General features: G+C 38.0%; 2 protein-coding genes and 6 non-coding genes across 8 annotated transcripts; 2 read left to right on the forward strand and 6 right to left on the reverse strand.

Annotated features, from left to right (window-relative positions):
• Positions 1-3900: 3900 nt before the first annotated feature.
• On the reverse strand, positions 3901-3972 carry Trnaf-gaa (transfer RNA phenylalanine (anticodon GAA)). Its single transcript has one exon. It is a non-coding gene; the product is annotated as a tRNA-Phe (tRNA).
• Positions 3973-4336: 364 nt separating this feature from the next.
• Trnaf-gaa (transfer RNA phenylalanine (anticodon GAA)) lies at positions 4337-4408 on the reverse strand. The gene has a single exon. It is a non-coding gene; the product is annotated as a tRNA-Phe (tRNA).
• A 364-nt stretch (positions 4409-4772) lies between these two features.
• On the reverse strand, positions 4773-4844 carry Trnaf-gaa (transfer RNA phenylalanine (anticodon GAA)). The gene has a single exon. It is a non-coding gene; the product is annotated as a tRNA-Phe (tRNA).
• A 364-nt stretch (positions 4845-5208) lies between these two features.
• Trnaf-gaa (transfer RNA phenylalanine (anticodon GAA)) lies at positions 5209-5280 on the reverse strand. The gene has a single exon. It is a non-coding gene; the product is annotated as a tRNA-Phe (tRNA).
• A 363-nt stretch (positions 5281-5643) lies between these two features.
• On the reverse strand, positions 5644-5715 carry Trnaf-gaa (transfer RNA phenylalanine (anticodon GAA)). The gene has a single exon. It is a non-coding gene; the product is annotated as a tRNA-Phe (tRNA).
• Positions 5716-6079: 364 nt separating this feature from the next.
• On the reverse strand, positions 6080-6151 carry Trnav-gac (transfer RNA valine (anticodon GAC)). Its single transcript has one exon. It is a non-coding gene; the product is annotated as a tRNA-Val (tRNA).
• Positions 6152-13519: 7368 nt separating this feature from the next.
• On the forward strand, positions 13520-14601 carry LOC140162146 (histamine H2 receptor-like). The gene has a single exon (XM_072185418.1). It carries the CDS (start codon positions 13594-13596, stop codon positions 14539-14541), a length of 948 nt encoding a protein of 315 aa, XP_072041519.1. The 5' UTR covers positions 13520-13593; the 3' UTR covers positions 14542-14601.
• Positions 14602-15493: 892 nt separating this feature from the next.
• On the forward strand, positions 15494-21229 carry LOC140162594 (uncharacterized). Its single transcript, XM_072185855.1, has 6 exons — positions 15494-15979; positions 16741-16961; positions 17487-17616; positions 17777-18124; positions 18267-18469; positions 18930-21229. The coding sequence occupies exons 1-6, from the start codon at positions 15752-15754 to the stop codon at positions 19702-19704; spliced, it is 1905 nt and encodes a 634-aa protein (XP_072041956.1). The 5' UTR covers positions 15494-15751; the 3' UTR covers positions 19705-21229.
• The last annotated feature ends 6 nt before the right edge of the window (positions 21230-21235 follow it).

The raw sequence follows: 21235 nt of genomic DNA on the forward strand, positions 1-21235 counted from the left end.
TGTTTAGTTTTAGTTTTGGTTTTGGTTTTGGTCACGTGGTTTCCTATTGTCCTGCCTAACCACTTGAATCATAAGATATCGAACTCATTCTTTCTACCTTTTGTTAAAAACTGAACATTTGTGTCAGTCAGTTTCGGTTTTGGTTTCAGTTTCTTATAAGTGGTGTGAAGAAAAAATTATTTGGTTTGAAGTTACCTACTCTAAGTATACAAAAGAAATGTTTAAATTTCGCAGTGCAATATTCACGAGGAGAGAAATCGAGCATGGTAATCTGCATTGAAAGACGTGGTTTACAAAATCGAATAAGCCTAGGCTATTTCACCTGTGAAAAAATATAGACCATCGAAATATTTGCATTCGACATTACAAAAGGGGCCACTATTGTAATTGTATAGACCACTTGACATCACTGTTTATCAACAAAGGCGAGGGACTCGTCTATCGATATGCTCGAACGAGCCGCTACACTGTTCAATGGCTTTCTTGTATTGTATGAAATGTGGCGGGCGATTTAAAATGCACATGCCCTTAGCAGACTACGATGCGTACGCACACTGCAGGGCGAAGAACAATGGAAATTGTCATAATGCGCGCGCATACTGCCGGGCAATGACGTCACATGCCAAGTGGTCTATAGGTGCTATAAACAAAATCGATTCATGTCCTTAATTCCATGTACCAGAATCGATGGAAGGCCAATTATATGACCTCTAATAACCTAATGACTTTTTAATACCATGGAAATAGTAGATAAGATTTCCATGCTTTTACTGAAGCAATTTTTACTACAAAAAGTAGAAGATAGATTGGAGAAGAGATTGTGTGTGGTGTGTGTGTGGGGGGGGGGGGGCAAGGGGGTATGGGCCGGGAGAAAGAGAAACAGATGGGAGAGAGCATTGGAAGTGAAAGAGAAGGGGGAGGAGAGCTCGAGATGAAGAAATCGAATGTAGGGGAGGAGGAGGGGGAGAAGGAGTCACTTAGGGAAGAGGTGGTTATATAGGGAGGGGAGCCCCCTCTTAAAGAGGTATGGGTTGTGCTTCCCGGGGATAATAAACTAATTCATAATCAAATCATCTCCATGCATCGTTTATGTTTCATACAAACAAACAAAGCCCCCACCCCACCCCATCCTTCAATATACGCGCATGTATATGATTTCTAGGCCTAGAACTCGTGAGTGTAAAGGTGGGCGTACACGAGGCAATTTCCATTGCAAGGCCCATTACTTAGTGGGTGAGATTATGTGCTCACTGACCATGAAGCTGTGCAATTGATCAAAATAGACGAAGCAATGTTCGGCCTTGCAATTCCTTGAGCGTGGCCATAGGTTTGGGATATACTCAAAACATAAGTAGTGGTTAATGATTTTCGTAATAATATCAAAATGGCTCATGTGTTGTCCTGAAAGCAAAAGATTGCCATCCTCTCCTGTATATCTATACAATTTTCCATAAAGAAAAGGCTAAGGAAAACTAAGATCAAAAGGGCTAAACACCACCACCAACAACAACATAGGCCTACAAGTGTATAATGTGCACACATTATCATATTGTGGATGGTGAATCAAGCTGGTCCCTACACATTCCCAAATGAATGCAGTGACCAGTCGGTGTTCACTCAGCTGATTGGCTGGAGGAGGTTAGATTGCATGCAACAACCTTGAAAGTAGAGCATGTCTCTACTGTTTTGCCTGTTGCTCGGGGATTAATTTGCCTGATGCTTGGGGATTAATTCCTTGCAAATCCAAAATACACGGAGCAATCTTTTTCCAAGGTCTGTGCAACAGGCAATTGCTTGGAAAATTGCCTCGTGTATGTCGTCTTTTATATGCCACCTTCGACAGAGAGCATCAACTGTCGTCCGTGGGATAGATTTCCGATATCAATCATGATAATAATTATGTTAGCACAATAGGCTATTGTATACTTCTGGTTATATGTGACCGTCCACGGCGAATGAGCCGTAAATTCCTCCCCCAGTCAATTTTGTTTTATTTCGTGTTTAAAAATAAACATCATAAACTTAAAAATGGTATATCATTTGACTTCAAACGATATCCAGAAGCGGGGTTATGGTTTGTTAAACTTTGCTCCTTCAACAAAATTATAGCTTTTTAGTTTCTCTGTGTGTCTCTTTTTCCACATTGCTGGCAATAAATATCAATCAGTCATAATTGGCGGTCATTTCAAATCATCCCCAAGTCAACGAGGTTTAAGAAGGTTCTCTCATTGTTAATTGTTGGTTTTGCATACAAAATACAATGCCTGGTAACCCACCACTTGAAAAGGATTTAGCAAAAGCAAACAAAGACCAGAGCTATTAAAAGTTCTATAGCCATCTAAGGTAGAAGCTTATTATCCACTTCAATAATAGGATTATTGATTGGTGTTGTGACTATCAAAATAAGACAGATGTCGCGCCAGCTTAAGTGACCGATGAATACGACCTTCGTACACATTTTACACCGTAACTCGGAATACAATTTAGGGAATTTACGGCTCGTTTGTGCTGCCGGGTCACATATACCCTATACTGTGTCCTCCCAGCATAATAGTGTTATGATTGCAGACCAGACCTTGATTTTTGGTTTCTGAACAGAAGAGAAACCAAAACTAAAGATTTGAAATGAGGGAGTGAGAGGACATTCCTGTACCTCCTTATTTTACCAGCAAAGTGAAAAATGAGACACATATAGAACCGAAAAGGGTACCATTTTGTTGAAGGAGCAGAGTTCAACAAACCATAACCCCGCTTCTGGATATCGTTTGAAGTCAAATGATATAGTATTTTAAAGCTTATGACATATATTTTCTAAACGCGAAATAAAACAAAATTGACCGGGGGCCGAGTTTACGGCTGATTCGTGTCCAGTCACATATGCCGAAATAAATTAACAGTTGTTAATTATTAAGTAACATAAAATGACATATATTGGAATATTGAGCCGATATTACGCATATTCTAATTTAGCAGTCAATGCTACACTATCGTATGTGGCACATACGATAGTGTTGCACTATACTCATTTCTATTTGAGTGCAACACTATCGTATGTGGCACTTACGAAATCTAACGCATCATACACCATGTACACTGGAACATGGAATTAACATTCAAACATTACAAACTAGCGCACGAGATCAAATTAATTATGCTTAATCGGTATTCTTAATATATCCACCCATAGTGGGTAGGAGAACATGAAAACTAATATGAGATACTGTATTAGGATCACATATTAAGTATCATGTGAGAGTATACTCTTGTACTCCAGAAGACAGGATCACATATTAAATGTGCGACACTATGGAATATAAAAAGCAGGATATGGGTATGTTAAAAATTGAAATGAGGTATGGGGCTGGCTGGGGGTGGCTACGGGGGCGTTATCTCAAGGACAATATTGTTCAAGGTTGCGCCGCAGGCTTACAAAGAGACAATATTGTTCAAGGTTGCGCCGCAGGCTTACAAAGAAACAATAGCAATCAAGCTTAAACTTTAAATTAGCACCCGATAGAGGGCAGGGCCTGAAGAATGAGGGAAATTATGGGTAAATATTTAACGGAATAAACTGCATAATCATATTATTTAGATTTATTCCGTTAAAATCTTATTTTAACTTATCAAATTACTAGTTTTTATATTCTATGGTGTCAAATATTTAATATGTGATCCTGTATTCTGGAGTACAAGAGTATACTCTCACATGATACTTAATATGTGATCCTAATACAGTATCTCATATTAGTTTTCATGTTCTCCTACCCACTATGGGTGATATATCAATATACAGGGGAAAGAAGAATTACGCATCGCACACTAGCACATTTAAACATGAATTTATAAATGGAAACATAACATGCATAGGCAGATATACCAGAGTAAAACTCCGGACATACCTGCCTGTGCGGGGACTTGAACCCCAGACCTCTCGCTTTTCGGGCGAGCGCTCGACCACTGAGCTACACAGACTGTCCCTGATAAACAGGACTCAAGTCTGGTACTTATGGATATGAGCAGTCACGGGTAAACAGTACAAACAACACATTACACACCAGTGTACGAGATCAATTAATGATGCTTACCCGCCAGCCTAGTATAACCTTCAAACAGAGAAAGAGGCTTACGCATCACACACTGGAACACGGAAACATTCAAACATTACAAACTAGCGCACGAGATCAAATTAATGATGCTTAATCGTTATTCTTAATATATCAATATACAGGGGAAAGAAGAATTACGCATCGCACACTAGCACATTTAAACATGAATTTATCAATGGAAACATAACATGCATAGGCAGATATACCAGAGTAAAAACTCCGGACATACCTGCCTGTGCGGGGACTTGAACCCCAGCCCTCTCGCTTTTCGGGCGAGCGCTCGACCACTGAGCTACACAGACTGTCCCTGATAAACAGGACTCAAGTCTGGTACTTATGGATATGAGCCGTCACGGGTAAACAGTACAAACAACACATTACACACCAGTGTACGAGATCAATTAATGATGCTTACCCGCCAGCCTAGTATAACCTTCAAACAGAGAAAGAGGCTTACGCATCACACACTGGAACACGGAAACATTCAAACATTACAAACTAGCGCACGAGATCAAATTAATGATGCTTAATCATTATTCTTAATATATCAATATACAGGGGAAAGAAGAATTACGCATCGCACACTAGCACATTTAAACATGAATTTATAAATGGAAACATAACATGCATAGGCAGATATACCAGAGTAAAAACTCCGGACATACCTGCCTGTGCGGGGACTTGAACCCCAGCCCTCTCGCTTTTCGGGCGAGCGCTCGACCACTGAGCTACACAGACTGTCCCTGATAAACAGGACTCAAGTCTGGTACTTATGGATATGAGCCGTCACGGGTAAACAGTACAAACAACACATTACACACCAGTGTACGAGATCAATTAATGATGCTTACCCGCCAGCCTAGTATAACCTTCAAACAGAGAAAGAGGCTTACGCATCACACACTGGAACACGGAAACATTCAAACATTACAAACTAGCGCACGAGATCAAATTAATGATGCTTAATCGTTATTCTTAATAAATAAATATACAAAGGAAAGAAGAATTACGCATCGCACACTAGCACATTTAAACACGAATTTACAAATGGAAACATAACATGCATAGGCAGATATACCAGAGTAAAAACTCCGGACATACCTGCCTGTGCGGGGACTTGAACCCCAGCCCTCTCGCTTTTCGGGCGAGCGCTCGACCACTGAGCTACACAGACTGTCCCTGATAAACAGGACTCAAGTCTGGTACTTATGGATATGAGCCGTCACGGGTAAACAGTACAAACAACACATTACACACCAGTGTACGAGATCAATTAATGATGCTTACCCGCCAGCCTAGTATAACCTTCAAACAGAGAAAGAGGCTTACGCATCACACACTGGAACACGGAAACATTCAAACATTACAAACTAGCGCACGAGATCAAATTAATGATGCTTAATCATTATTCTTAATATATCAATATACAGGGAAAGAAGAATTACGCATAGCACACTAGCACATTTAAACATGAATTTATAAATGGAAACATAACATGCATAGGCAGATATACCAGAGTAAAAACTCCGGACATACCTGCCTGTGCGGGGACTTGAACCCCAGCCCTGTCGCTTTTCGGGCGAGCGCTCGACCACTGAGCTACACAGACTGTCCCTGATAAACAGGACTCAAGTCTGGTACTTATGGATATGAGCCGTCACGGGTAAACAGTACAAACAACACATTACACACCAGTGTACGAGATCAATTAATGATGCTTACCCGCCAGCCTAGTATAACCTTCAAACAGAGAAAGAGGCTTACGCATCACACACTGGAACACGGAAACATTCAAACATTACAAACTAGCGCACGAGATCAAATTAATGATGCTTAATCGTTATTCTTAATAAATAAATATACAAAGGAAAGAAGAATTACGCATCGCACACTAGCACATTTAAACACGAATTTACAAATGGAAACATAACATGCATAGGCAGATATACCAGAGTAAAAACTCCGGACATACCTGCCTGTGCGGGGACTTGAACCCCAGACCTCTCGCTTGTCGGGCGAGCGCTCTACCACTGAGCTACACAGGCTGTCCCTGATAAACAGGATTCAAGTCTGGTACTTATGGATATGAGCAGTCAAGGGTAAACAGTACAAATAAACACATTACATACCAGTGTACGAGATCAATTAATGATGCTTACCCGCCAGCCTAATTAATCATACAAACAGAAAGAGGCTTACACATCATACCACGCACCTACGCATGCGCGGCAGCCCCTCATCAGCTTAAAGGACTCTTTTTTTTTTCGTTCTGCGCATAGAAAATCCGAATTTTTGTCAGTTTTTGATTTTAATACGCAGGCTTGGTTTTCAATACGCATACTGAAGATTACCATGTTCTTTCAACACATAATTATATTCAAGTGCAAGCCTTACAATTGGTTTTTATAAACCCTCCAAAATAATGGGAGATATTCATAATTTTACCCCGGTATTCAAAGATCTATCGTCTGAATATTATAGCAGATACACCACTCTACGCCATACACAACTCGGCTAACCCAATTCCCCTAGCCCACCTACAAAGGACAAGAGCGCGAGCGGTTACTTCAAAGCATCTCATTTACCATGTGGGCTAATCGTTCAGGAATTCCATAGAGACAGCAAGACACTGCTTATTTTATTGTTCCTCTCAACAATAGGATTTTTATTCTGTTTGGTCGTTGCTAACAATAGGGTAGTTATCATTGATTAGGAGCGAATTGGAAAGGCAACTCTATTTTGTAACTGGCGATTAGTGGTGTGATAGTAGATACACGTGATTCGACACAGGGCGTGTTTCTATTGGTTAGTTTCCCGCCTGTACTATTAAAAATCATTATTTACTTGGTGTTGATGCTGTGGAGGGTAGCCTAGGTGAGATGTGTGTGTTTTACTTTCCGGGAATAAGAAACTAATTTATTATCAAATTATCTTTATCATCATAGCTAACAAACAAACAAAGCAAAATTTTTATGTCGGTTATGAATGCACCAGTCATCGTGCACGCGTGTGATTGATATCCGCTGTAGAAGTGACGTAATAATCGGATTAACTACCATAGCAATAGATGAATACAATTTTGATTATATCACCCTGCACTACAACGTTCACGCTGTACCCATGCATTGAACCATATCATGCTGATCACTCGCACATGTAAGATTATTCAATCTATGATTGAAGACATACACAGTTGATGATTGCAACCTGCTTGTAGTGCAGGACGATATAGTCAAAATTGTATTCATCTATTGCTATTTAAGGGAGCACGGTGGCCGAGCGGAACGGGCTCCGACTCATAATCGGAAGGTTGCGGGTTCGAGCCCAGCGACGCCATCGTGCTGTGCCCTAGAGTAAGGCACTTTATCTCGATTACTCCTCTCTACCCAGGTGTATAAATGAGTACCGGCATTCTTAAATGCTGGGAAGGTAACAGACTCGCCGTGGAGGAGGTGTAGCGATCCCCCAAAAGCAACATTACATGGAGGATCGAGTCTGGCCCAATCGCCAATGAAAGAGAGATGGGCACTCCGATCACTTTTTATACAGGATCGTCTCCTTTACCTTTACCTATTGCTGTGGTAGTTAATCCGATTTATTACGTTACTTGATGAGTTATTAACTGTAATCTAATGTACAAAATCGTGTAAAAAGAAAAATACAACTAAATCGTTGGGTTTTGTTAGAAAATAAAATTACTGCTAAAATAGTATCCAACTCCTGGTCCAATCTTTATTAATATAAACAATGAATGACTAAAGGTAGATATGAGTTTGTGTCAGATACATTCAATTATCAGGTTGCTGATCATGTCGCGTCAAATACTAAATTTAGCACAGAGGTTTTTGTATAATGTATATCATACAATTCGACTTCATTTATGAGAATTTTTATTAAAGATACTCTTTAAGATTCAATATAATCGAAACTCATCTCAAAATAAAATTCACACCCTGGCCTCAAGAAAGAGTTTAAGGGGGTACTACACCCCTGCACAATTTTGTGCCTATTTTTGTATTTTTCTCAAAAATTATAGCGCATTGATGACAAGTAAGATATGTATATTATAGGGGCAAGGACTACAACTACTGCACTGAAAATTTTATTTCAGCACAGACAACAGTTGTGGAGTTACAGTCAAAAATGAGGGAAAACAATATTTGATCAATAAATCAATAACTACGTGCCTTGAGTTGCTGACTTTTCAGTGCAGTAGTTGTAGTCCTTGCCCCTATAATATACATATTTTACTTGTCAACAATGCGCTATATTTTTTGAGAAAAATGCAAAAATAGGCACAAAATTGGCCAGGGGTGTAGTACCCCCTTAATTCAATGAGAACAATATTACTGGTCAAAACTTCAGCAGAAACATCGCAAGCAGACGAAATTAAGTTTTTCAATGTTCTTTCAAATTAATGTACATAGATGTTTTTTGTATAACAAGTTTACTTTACAAGTGACTAACTTTGGAATTTAGAGTGCTCAAACCCATTACAGGTGAGCTATAGAAACAAATTCAAAGTATAGAGCTCTGGCAAGGCAACCGTTACTTAAAGTTTCACGGAATACCCTCACTTACGATCATTGGGTAAACCGATCATCAGACGGATAATTTGTCATGATTTCAACTTAACAGAAATGTTTATACATGTATATACATTCTGTGATGTTTTTGTATATATGACACATGCAGGTATGTCCGGATATAATAACGATTTAGCATTATTAGTTTGATCTCTTGCGCTGGTTTGGTTTATGGTAATTTTTAAATGTTTTATGTCCCAGTCCAGTGTATGATGCGTCAGTCTCTTCCATGATTATATTAGACTCGCAGATGAAGGCACAAAGACTCATCAAGACGATCGTAAAAGTCATCAACATTCAGATTTTGACACCTTTGTCATTGTCATGTAAATATACAAGTATAACAGTCGAAGATATGATATGTTGCAAAACTTCTGAAGAGTGTAGTATTCAAAATAATCGGCAAAGATTGGATAGAAATCCCGATAGAAATATATAGGTTAAGATGGAGAAAGGTTACGCATCAATCCCACTTCCGTCGTTACTAAAGTGATAATTGTTCATAGTACAGTAGCTATAGCGAATTATCACCATCCAATAAGATGATTCACCATCATCACCAATTACGCCGTCGCGAAGATTACATTCTATTTTTGTGATGCAATTATATCTTACTCTTGATATCCTGGGCGTGGTCATTGTAAATGATGAGTAGTTTGAATCAGTTTGACTTTAGTAATATCCTGTCGGATGAAAAATATCAAGAATATAGCTTTGGGCCGAATCAATTTTTATTTTCATTGGAAAAGTCTGACAATTGAAATTCCAATCAATTACATGAATATTTCCAAGGGAAATCCTCAAATGGTCACGACAACAACTGAAGATTTCATTAGGTTTCACTGCCTGAACAGAATTGAACAATGGGTCAATGAGTTACATAAATGCATACATACATTCATACATACACCCCCCCCTACACATCCACTGTTTTTTTTCCTTTAATCGGGGATACACACATTTTACACAGGTTGCGTAACCATGAAAATGGGGACACCCAGTTGGCACATAATAGAGCCCGATCTTCCCCAGTTGACTAGGAAAGTATCAAACATTCCTGACTTTTACAGGGCAAATGGAGACATCACCCCCTATTGCCCTCCCAGCAAACACAAAACGTTTTCGACATAATTCGCAAAAGGTTATAAAAGGTTGTCAGAAAACGTTTAAATGTCGGGTTATATAAAGGGTATATTAAGAGTATAAAACGTTTTCATAACCTTAAAAACATTTTTGATAATCTACTGCTCAGCAAACAAAAATGTTTTACAGAAAACGTTTAAATGTCGGGTTATATAAAGGGTATAAAAACGTTTTAATAGCATTCCAAAAACATTCTTGAAAATTTAATACAAAACATTCTAAACAGAATGTTATTTTGGGGTTGAAAAAATATTTTGCGAAAAATGTTTGCCCAAAATATTATCAATAACGTCTTAAAAACGTTTTCATGACCTTTATATAACCCGACATTTAAATGTTATTAAAAGGTTTTGAAAAAAACATTTTAAGAACATTTCTGTGTTTGCTGGGTTCAAACATTTTGACATAATGTTATTTAAGTATTGACACAATATTTGGCAAAAATGTTTGCAAAAATAGTTTACAATAACATTTTTTGAAAACATTAAAAAATATTGTTGTAGTGTGTTTTCACTGATACAAAACGTTTATCATGACCTTTATATAACCCGACATTTTAATGTTATTAAAACATTTTTACCTAAACCAAAAGCCAAAATATAACTTATTTAAAACGTTTTTAAAACGTTTTTGTGTTTGCTGGGCTGTAGAGTGTCTTAACACGCTCTATAGCCCCTGTTACCCTGTATAGAGTCCTTTTAAAAATCGGGGATATCCCCGGTTGAAGGTATATCCCCAATTACAGGTTAAAAATTTGGAATATATCCCCGATTGAAGGCAAAAACCAACGCATACATACATACATACATACACAATTCTTTTATAAATCGCCGTTTCATTTAGATCACAGCGCATAAACAAATTCAAAGCATAAACACAATATAACAAACAAAGTGAGCAATAAAAACAGTCAACTTTTTGGGAAGAGATATGATTTCAGTAATTTCTTGAAGACTGGCAATGAGTTTGCAGTACGGATCATGATGGGTAAATTGTTCCACAGTCCAGGAGCAGCCAGAATTTTAAGATTTACAATACTGCTGCAGGTGTCTAAATCCAAGAAACGTCTGATGCGAGTGATGTTACGCAAGTGGTATGAAACAGAACTGGAAAGAGATGTTATTTGCGGAGCCATAGACATAACATCATCAAAGATGATGCCCAGATTTCGCACAGTTCCTGATGGTTTGATGATGTCATTTCCAACTTGCAACTGAATGTCCGGTAAAGAACGTTTAAAATGAGGCGAGGTGGCAACAAAAAATTCAGTCTTATCACTGTTCAGCTTCAGCATATTTTCAGTCATCCAGAGTTGTATTTCATCAATGCAGTTTTGAAGTCCAGAAAGAGTCGACTGAATAGATGCTAAATCCGAAGGTATGAAAGAACTATATATTTGAATATCGTCTGCATAGATATGATAGCACAAATTGAAAAATAAAAATGACCTTATGTAGTATTTAGTTCTCAGGAAGCGAGATTTTCCTGTGGCAATTTGTGGTTAAATGTTGATCCCTCACTACAAGAGGAATATTACCGTTGGTTTAGTTGAAAAAGGAGGTGAGACATGAACAATTTTGTTCAGGCAGTGAAACCTAATGTTCAGACAATTGCGGGAATTCTAATTTTTTAATTTAATCTTGGTGAAGTTACCAGCACCTGAACTGGAAGGTTTATCAAGTGGAAAGCTTTGGGAAGTCAGCTGAAGGACACTGTAATTAACCCACAGAGTCAAATGGCCTCATATCCATGGCAAAGTCCAGCCATGCCATAGTTCAAAAGTTGACCTCAAATTGTTGTTAAAGAACCGTGTATTGATAAATTGGCATAGTTGAGATCCTAGTGGTAGTGAACAGCTAGTGTCCAGCCCAGACTGCATAACGCTCAATCACGAACATAATGGAAACGATAAAACCGGCTGGGAAGGAGACTAGTGATGGCCTTTGGGAAGCTTCAAATAAAGGCATTCTAGTTGAGCCTTGACATGGACAAGGAGGAGTTAATTGAGTCCATTGTTTAATTTGAATTAAGAGTGGTAATACACTTGAGCGGACAACAATTTGATATTAAAACACCTTACATCTGTTTCAAGTATTGAAAAAACATTAATTGAATGACTAATTGGTTTGATGGAAGTAAAATGGGTATTTAAAGCAATGGGATTCAGCAATCGAAGTAATGGTTCATCTTGCAATCGTGAGAAAGGAACTTTGTGCTTTGTGGAAGGCATTGGAAAACGTTCGTTATGTGTGCGACGTTTTTGCATCATTTGAGTAGAATAGTAACTTGATTTGAGTTCCAATCGTGTAAATCTGAATCAAGAAAGGTGTTTTAATATTTGGACATGTTTGTGAACATTGAGAAAAACATTGAGACATTTAAAAGGCATGACTCCGTGTGCGTCATACGTTAATGTTGCTTCGATTTCACTAGTATTGTAACGATTGATTGTTATTTGAATTCAGAAAAGGTGTTTAAACTAATCAGACAAATTGTTCGTGTACATTGTGGAAAACATTGAAAAGCAAGATCACGCCATGTACGACGCTATAGCATGTATAGTGTACCTTGATCATGTTCATTGACTGAGTTGTTTTTTGAGAAGAGACTACTTAAACATCATATCAAGTTGACTGAAAAACGGGTGAGATATTTCAAGCATCTGTGCGCATTGTCAGATTGTGATATAGGCATTGGACAGTATTTTCACTTTCTTCTCTAGTTTGAATTGTATTGTAGCTACAACTGCAAATTGCTTTACCTGAGTTAATTAAGAAGGTGTTTAGATATATCCAATTGTACTTCAATAAGAATTGCGAAACTGTCTGAGTAGTATCAAGCATCTGTGCGCATCATTGTGGAAGGCATTGAAAAGCGTCACTCCGCGTATACGAGTGTTTCGTTTCTGCATTTTCAGTAGTATTGAAACGTGATGGACTCTTTGAATGAAGAGAGATGTTGAAAATATTTTGACTTATCCAATTGTCTTCGATAAACATTTGACCGTCTGGGATACTTCTTTCGTCTGTTTGTATTTTCCAAGTTGAAGCTATTGAAAAGCACATCACTCGGTATTTTACGTTTTGCTTAAATTTTATTACTATATTGTAATTCGATTGACTTGAATTTATCGAATGCGATGTTTCAAGCATCTTTCCCCAGCATTGTGAAGTCATTGAAAAGCATCATTCACTGTGTGCGACATTTCTGCATTGCTTGAATTAAGAGATGTAATTAAAGTAAATATCCAACTGTCCTTCAATAAACTTTGAAAGAGATATTTTATAGGTGTTTCAAGCATCTATGTGCATTCTTGAAGACAAAGAAAAACACTACGCGTGCGTTGTTTATTGTTAGTATTTTTATCATTCAATTACACTCTTTCTTGAGGCAAACTCTAACCTTCGTGTGATGTTTGCATTAAGAATACTTTCTATTTAGGAATTTTTAAAGCTTATCTTTGATGAAAATTCTCATTTATGACGTTGCATTGTATAGGAAACAAATACCTCTCTCCTAAATTTAGTATTCGACGAGACATAGCAGCACCTTGGTCAATAATTGAATTTGTCTGACACAAATTCATATCTACGTTTAGTCATTCACTGTTAATATTGTTTATATTAATAAAGATTGGACGTGTTGGATACCATTAGCATTACTTTTATTTTGTATAAAAACGCGACAATTTTATAGTAGTACAGACAATATTACACGATTTCGTACATCAGATCACAGCAGTAACTCCTGAACACAGAATGGCCGAAGAAGATCTTTTCTTCCGTCTTGCAACTGTCATTCTTTTGACAGTAACAGCACTGTTCATCATCATCGGCAACAGCGTGAATCTAATCGTTTTACATCGAGTCAAAAACTTTAACGAGGTAACGAAAACATTTATGAAAAGCCTGGCATTCGCTGATCTTGGCATCGGATGTGTGCTGAATGTTTTAAGTATCGGGGCGGCAGCGGCTGGACACTGGCCATTTGGAGACGGCGTTTGCGGATTTTACGGCGTAGCTCTCGTTTTCTTAGAGCCAGCTAGTCTCCTGACTTTGGTGATAATCAGCGCTGAGCGATACCTTGCAGTTATGAGACCTTTTCAGTACCCAAGTCTATTGACATTGACAAGAGCGCGTATAATTGTCGTTATTGCCTGGTTGTCCGCCCTGATATTCGCTCTTTTCTATGGACCGCTTCTTGGACGCGTCGCTGTCTATTACCATACGTTTCACATGTGTTTTTACGATCCGGCAGATCCAACACAACTCGACATTTGGGGTATTTCATCCATATGCATCTTCGTTATTTTACCGTTTGTTTTAATCGTGTGCATCTACTTGCGTCTTTATCTTGTCGCGCGGCGACACGCGAGACAGATTGCCGACTCTGGACAGCAAAACCAGGCACATAGCTCCTCAGAATCCAAACGCACCATAACGTTTCTGATCATCACGGCAGGTTTTGCAGTTGCATGGACTCCGTTCGCAACCTCGGTTCTTTACGCGAATTTTGCGCTGAAAAGGCTCTCGCCATATTTGGGGTTCTTCTGCCAAGTGATGTACCTATCGAATAGCTGGCTCAATGTTATCGTGTATTACTGGAAGAATAGAGCTTTTAGAGAAGAGCTGCAGAAGATCATTGAGTCGATTTTTGGTAGAAGGAGCAATGGTGGCAATGCGACTAGTCACACTGCAACCTCATAACCTTTTCAATATTATGCATGCATACTGTGACGTTTAGTAAAAATGATGTAGTGATTGTTAAATAATAATGTACACTGGTTAAAAATTATTGAAAAGGCAATATAAAAATTCTTGTTTCTCTTAAGGTGGTAATACACATAGGGCGAGCAGTATATCGCGTATTTGGCTGGTTTACATGGTCCAATAACCATCAGATGACTGACATATGGTAACAACGGAAACAGTCACTGCAATTTGAGTAGTTCCCCTATGATTGGCCATTCAATACATTCCTGTGATACACCATAATCTTTACAAAATATAATCTGTGTACAGACAGATCACTGTGTGGGTATCATTATAATAGAGGCGTGTACAAAAATAAGTTCACACCCCTTCAGATATACTGAAGACCCTATGGCCCTTGATAAATTTGTGACTATTTTTTCATTTTTTTCAAAAAATAATAACACACTGGTAACAAAAATGTATATTATATGGGCAAGGAATCCAGTTACTACACTGGAGTTTCAGTGACTCAAAACAAGCGGTACGTTATTTATGATAAGAAAACAGGTACCGCTAATGTACATCATTTCTTAACATATATAATGAACCACTTGCCTTGAATCACTGAAATTTCAGTGAAGTAATTGGATTCCTTGCCCCTATAATATACACCAGGCACAAAAAGAAACTCGTCAGTTATATTCATCCTTGATGTTCAATAACTTGATAATTTTGGATTATTCTGAAATATACATTTTGTTAATTGGACTTTGCTTTCTCATTTGACACCCTGCTCGTGAAACACGAACAAGAATTGACCAAGATATGCGCCTCCAAAGCCTCAAACCCCAAAATCAAAAGTTGCATTTTCAACGATGTTCAATGGGAACGCATCGTTGTATTGCACACAAGCACCACGGGCCAATCAATAAAGCACACAGTGTAACAGGCACAATTGAATAGAGAGTATCCGCGTTATAATCTCATAATCCGGTCGCCATCTTTGCGGGAGCACACAAACACGGCTATCGACTGCTCAAAATCGATACATGACTGAGTTTGTGTGTACAAAATACAGCGCGCTGTTGATGTACTCTACTTCCGGGTTTGGATCGATCTTTTTCACACGAGTCGTCATGCGACCGGTACACCAACTGACAGTTACTTTTCCATCTAGATTGCGTCTATTTTTAACCATTCGGAAATCAGCTGTTTTTCGCCGATGAAGATGGAGGTTTCTTCCTATTTTACGGAGAAATTAAGTGATAAACCACGCGATAAAAAGCGGTATATGGAAAAAATAAACAAATGCCAACTCAAGAAAGACCCATATGCGTACGATGCCAAGGAATTTGATAGAAATCCTGCACAGATTCCCAACATCAGGCAGTGCGATCTGAGCTGCTACATGGTGCACACGCCGAGTTCTTACACACGTGAAGAGACCAAGGTAAGTCCAAAAACTCCCGATATTTTGATGAACATGATAATTAAATAAACATTTACGGAACATAAACATATATAGTTTAAGTATTCTTTGGCTTGGTCTTTAGTTTTGACAGATATTAAGCTTACATGACAATGTACTTTACATGTTCAACATGAACATGGTCATTCATGAATGAGTATGCCAGACCTAATGAATTAATATGATTGATGGCAAGACTTTTTTTAATGTTGAACATGCAGTGTTTTGGGTTCAAATAGGTACATACATGAATAAATAGACCAAAAACAAAACATGTATACAAGCCTTGCCGTCTAGATTTTAAAGGCGAGTGGTCAATCACTTGCTAGCATGATGCTAGGCGAGTGGTCGACGTCGAATCACTCTACATTTTAATCGAATCACTCGCTAGGTCTGAAAAAATTTTCATATACTAATATGAAACAATATTACATCCTACGGTATTCACAAAGCTTCACAACTGGCCTTTCTTTCGTATCCAGGGTTTAAGGCTAACTTATTACGGGAGATGGGATACAAGATACATTGAAGTGCTGAAACTTGCATGTAAATTGATATTGGATTCAATTTTGAGCGATTCGCAGCGAGCGATATTTAGTGTCTTTGGCGAGTTTAAAATTGCTCGCTAGAAATTGAGTTTGGGCGAGCAGTGGCGAGCGAGAGTGATCGCTCCCCTCAAACGGCATGGCCTGTGTATAGATTTTTAAAATGCTGATTATTTTATTATTTTTATATATTTGCAGGCATTTAAAGCAATGCTGGGTGCTGACAGCTTTGTGCAAGCAGGATGGGTACATGACATGCGACAGCTAAAGTACAGCCCTGATGGTGCGTCAAGTCCCAGGTATTTGGTTATCGGCAACGTGAAACATTCCCAGTCCATGAATGCTACTTTTTGCCACCCATGGTTTGTTGCAGAGGAGGATGGAGAAATACAAGCGGCCCACTGTGATTGCATGGCAGGGTAAGTCTCGATAATGAAATACCTGTACTGACGCGAGTATAGTCCCACCTACGAGTAAAGTCCCACCCCCAAGAAATTTTTTTTTAAGTTATTTATTTTTTTCGGCTTTGGTGGAGTGGCCCTGGACGGTGACCTAGACCTAAATGCTAGGATCATTCATGGCTGATTTAAAAAAAAATATTGTAGGCCTATGTGTTTTGAATGAATTTGTACTCATGTCATGTACTCTATTTCAAAATGCATACTAATTCAATGCATTTTGAGTATGACATAAGTACAAATATATTCAAAACACATAGGCCTACAATATTTTTTTTGTTTTGAAATTCCGAGTATACTCCCACCCCCAATTTTGAAAATTGTTCTTGGGACTATACTCACGTCAGTACAGTAGTAGCAAATTCGCAGTTTGAAGTAAACCAAAATTATTTGAATTTGTCCGTGCACTGTGTTTGTATCGTGTTACATTTTTTATTCCTAACATAAAGAGGCATGGTAAACTTTATTTTATTTTTTTCCTTACAGGTTAGGTGAATCCTGTTCCCATATTGCAGCAATTATTTCTGCAGTTGCTCGTGCCGTGTATCTGAGGACTAAGTCAGGAGCAGATGCTTGTACATCACAGCTGTGCATTTGGTTGCCCCCTAGTAAAAACGTAAGTACATTTTTACACTTGTTTTTTATTTCTTTTCTGAACATCACTGTCTTGTTTAATACAAGTTGCATGTATTTTTTTCTTAGCAGCAAAGTTGCCACTACCTGAATTGAATAATTATATGAAAATTAATTATCATGTTTTGGTTTCTTACTTTCAGTGTACACCTGCAAAGGTAAAAACAATAAATTTTACCAGCCCATCTGCAAAACGCCGTTTAGAAGAGTCGCCAACAGTTGCAAAGCGTAGACCTACCGTGCACACAGAAAGGATCCCAATCCCCCCTTCCACTGATGAAGAGATTGCGACACTTTATGCTACCCTCAACCAGTGCAAAACCAAGCCAGGAATTCTACGAGTGTTAGATGACTACTCCCATAATTTTGTTCCCATTTATGAACAGCCCAAATACCCCAAGTCCCTCAGTTCCCTATATGAAAGCACACAACTGAAGACTGGATATCTCGCCCTACTTAGCCGCTGTGAAACCGTCTTTGACACAATCAAGGTACAGATTCTCTACAATAATAATATATGCTTATAATACATGTAGTGCAATTAGAAACAAATAGCCTCACTGCTGGAATGCACAATATTTTAATTTCCTCCAAATATTAATACTTTGCCATTTTTTTCTCCCAAATATCCAGGTTTCAACTGAAGAAGTGAGAGCTGTGGAAAAGGACACAAGAGACCAAGCCGCTTCTAAGTTATGGCATTACCAAAGAACAGGGCGAATCACCGCATCAAATTTCAAGGCAGCAGCACGGACTGACCCTACATGGCCCTCGGAGAGTCTGATTAAGCGACTGACTCATCCGGAAGACTTCTCATTTTCTACAGAGGCTACAAGGTAAGATTTTGTGCCATCGGTGAAGGCCTACATAATTTTCTTTTTTCACTGGGCTTGTTGTTTCAGAAATTTATTATAAAATGCAGGGGTTAGGGGTTGGGTTATCATTTATTAATATTTCCCTGCCAGCTAGGTAAAGTTTCCCTCCATAATGACATTTCTTATGTATTTCTCTTATTTCCCTCCACATCACAAAATTTTCTGGTAAAAAGCTTTCTGAATTGTGCTTTTTTTCCCAAGCCTGGGGTGATTTCTGATTAGGTTGATTAAGAAAATTGTTACTGGTTCCTTTGTGCTTACATGTAACTCTATGGGACTATGGGAAAAACAAATATCTGCTGAAAAGCGAATTTTTAAGCTGAGACAATTTTGTTTTGTTCTTGATTTTCCTAGAAACTTGTGATTTCTTCTGACAATTTATAAACATACATTTTATTGATTTTTTTTTTTACATTTTCAGGTGGGGATGTGAGCATGAGGACACAGCCATCAAAGCTTACCTTAGACAGCAAGCCCCGTACCATCCATCGATAGAAGTGGAGCCATCTGGTTTCGTGATCAGCAAGGAATACCCATTCATTGGCGCCAGCCCAGATGGGTGGGTTTTTTGCGAGTGTTGTGGTGTGGCAATCATCGAAGTAAAATGTCCCTTCTCCTGCAAGGACAAGCTGCCAGAGGACAATTCTGCCAAGAACTTTTGCATGAAACTAGTTGATGGCCAGTGGGTCCTTGACAAGAACCACCAATATTTTTATCAAGTACAAACTCAACTTTTTGTGACCAAGAAGCCTTTTTGTGATTTCATCGTCTGGTCACAAGGGGGTATTCTTGTCCAAAGAATATACCGAGACGATGAATTTTTCATGAGTCATCTTCCAGCAGTGACACATTTCTTCAAATATTCAGTATTGCCAGAACTTGTAGGAAAATGGGTCACGAGACAGATTGTGAGCAATGTGGAGGGTATCGTTGAGGTACCAGAAGGGGAGGGCAACACCGGAGCAGTGACTGCAAGTGAAGGTGACACGGATGCAGGGCGGTTGTGGTGCTATTGTGAACAGCCTTCAACGGATGAACTTGTAACATGTGACAACAAACAATGTACTATTCTCAGATTTCACATGGGATGTTTGCGTTTAAGGTGTCCACCCAATGCAAAGAAGAATTCAAAGTGGTACTGCCCTAGTTGCAGGAAGTTACCAAAATTTAGCCGGTCAAAAAAGGGCAAGAAATGAATATGGAAATGAATATGGACATCAAACCGTTTTAAGTAATGAGAAAGAAAGGTGTCTCTGTAACAATGTTTGGTGGCTGGTACATGTGGTTTTTTTTCATTTGGTTGAAATGTTTGTTTTTTAACTAACTATTATAAAGACATGATTGATAACTTGAAGTTGAAACATTTAAATATTTCAATTACACCACACACTTGCAGATTTCTGAGACACATTTCTTTAGATCCAGTTCGGGCCGGACTATGTAGACATCAATAATAAATAACAGTAATAAAGGAATCATGTTTTCACAACAGACAAAGAGTTTAATTTTTAGAGGAAACAATGTACACGTACGACAAAAACATCTGTTTTACTGTTTTAAAATTTTTTTACCATGTAGATATTTTCAAGATTTTTAATTTTCAGAAAATGTCATTGTAAATACTGTTTTTAATATTTTATAATAGCAAATGAAACAGAAGTGATGTAAACGAAGTGATAATTTTGTGACATGTTTTTATGACAGACTGTAAGTTTGAATTTTGTTAAATACCAAGTAAGAAATCAGGACGTTACAAATATTTAGAGTTACAATTTATACCAATAGGCCCTATTTCTGAGTGGAAAAAAATAACAATTTCTTTACAAGTATGTAGATTGGAAAAATGACAGTTGAAAAAAAAACAATATTAGGATAACCAATTAAACTGGACAAAATGAAATGTTTGATATCTCAAGATTGAAAATGGTGTCATAGCTCAACAGTAGACCTACTTCTAAAATTAAATCAAAGGTTTGAGCAATAATTTTGAATTCTACATTAGAAGTAGGCCTATCATTAAGCCATCACACTGTTATCAATCTTGAGCAAAAATTGATTAATTTTTTCCAGTTTAATAACATTCTAGGAAAAGTTGCATCCTGAACCCAACCTCCTCAAGGTTATGTGAAGATTAGATGCCTAATCTTTACGTAACAAAGTTTTTTTTAATGTGAATTTAAGCTAAAGTGAATTTTGGTGTAACACTTTCGCCATTGTGACAATTGTGATTCTGACCAAATGTATTTTTCCATAATGGTGAAAGAGGTGAATCATATATGGTTAAGATTTGAGGAGGGTAGGTTCAAAGTAAACATTGACAGCTGCATAATAACTTGTTATTCATACTGCATTTTTAAGTGTTCTCATTTATAAACAATGATGCATTTTTAACATAAAACATCTGAAGTTACTATTTGTAAGCGTGAAACATTTGATAAATTTAAACTTCTACACTACCGGTACAACAACTTTGCTGACCCGAAAGCGCTTTTACAGCAAGAACCATGCGGCTGCTGGTTTTGTTTGTTGGTAATTGCACGAACAGTAAAAGAGTAGACAGTAGAAGAGCAAACTTGTCAAATATTCAATTTACACACAGCTAAAAATTACCATTGTATGAAATTGTTGAAGTGTTTATAATTCATGTCACAATTGGCCATGTCACTTTTAATAAATCATACAACTTGTAACTTATGAACTACAGTCATCACTTAATAAAGGTAATGA

This window comes from Amphiura filiformis, chromosome 10 (genome assembly GCF_039555335.1).
Source record: "Amphiura filiformis chromosome 10, Afil_fr2py, whole genome shotgun sequence".
Classification (NCBI taxonomy): Eukaryota; Metazoa; Echinodermata; class Ophiuroidea; order Amphilepidida; family Amphiuridae; genus Amphiura; species Amphiura filiformis.

Bases quoted from the DNA above. Each gene is read 5' to 3' on its own strand.
- LOC140162594 (XM_072185855.1), top strand. From the start codon at position 15,752: ATGAAGATGGAGGTTTCTTCCTATTTTACGGAGAAATTAAGTGATAAA. The intron at 16,962-17,486 runs GTAAGTCTCGAT...TTTTCCTTACAG, and splicing joins CACTGTGATTGCATGGCAGG to GTTAGGTGAATCCTGTTCCC. The intron at 17,617-17,776 runs GTAAGTACATTT...TCTTACTTTCAG, and splicing joins GGTTGCCCCCTAGTAAAAAC to TGTACACCTGCAAAGGTAAA.
- LOC140162146 (XM_072185418.1), top strand. From the start codon at position 13,594: ATGGCCGAAGAAGATCTTTTCTTCCGTCTTGCAACTGTCATTCTTTTG.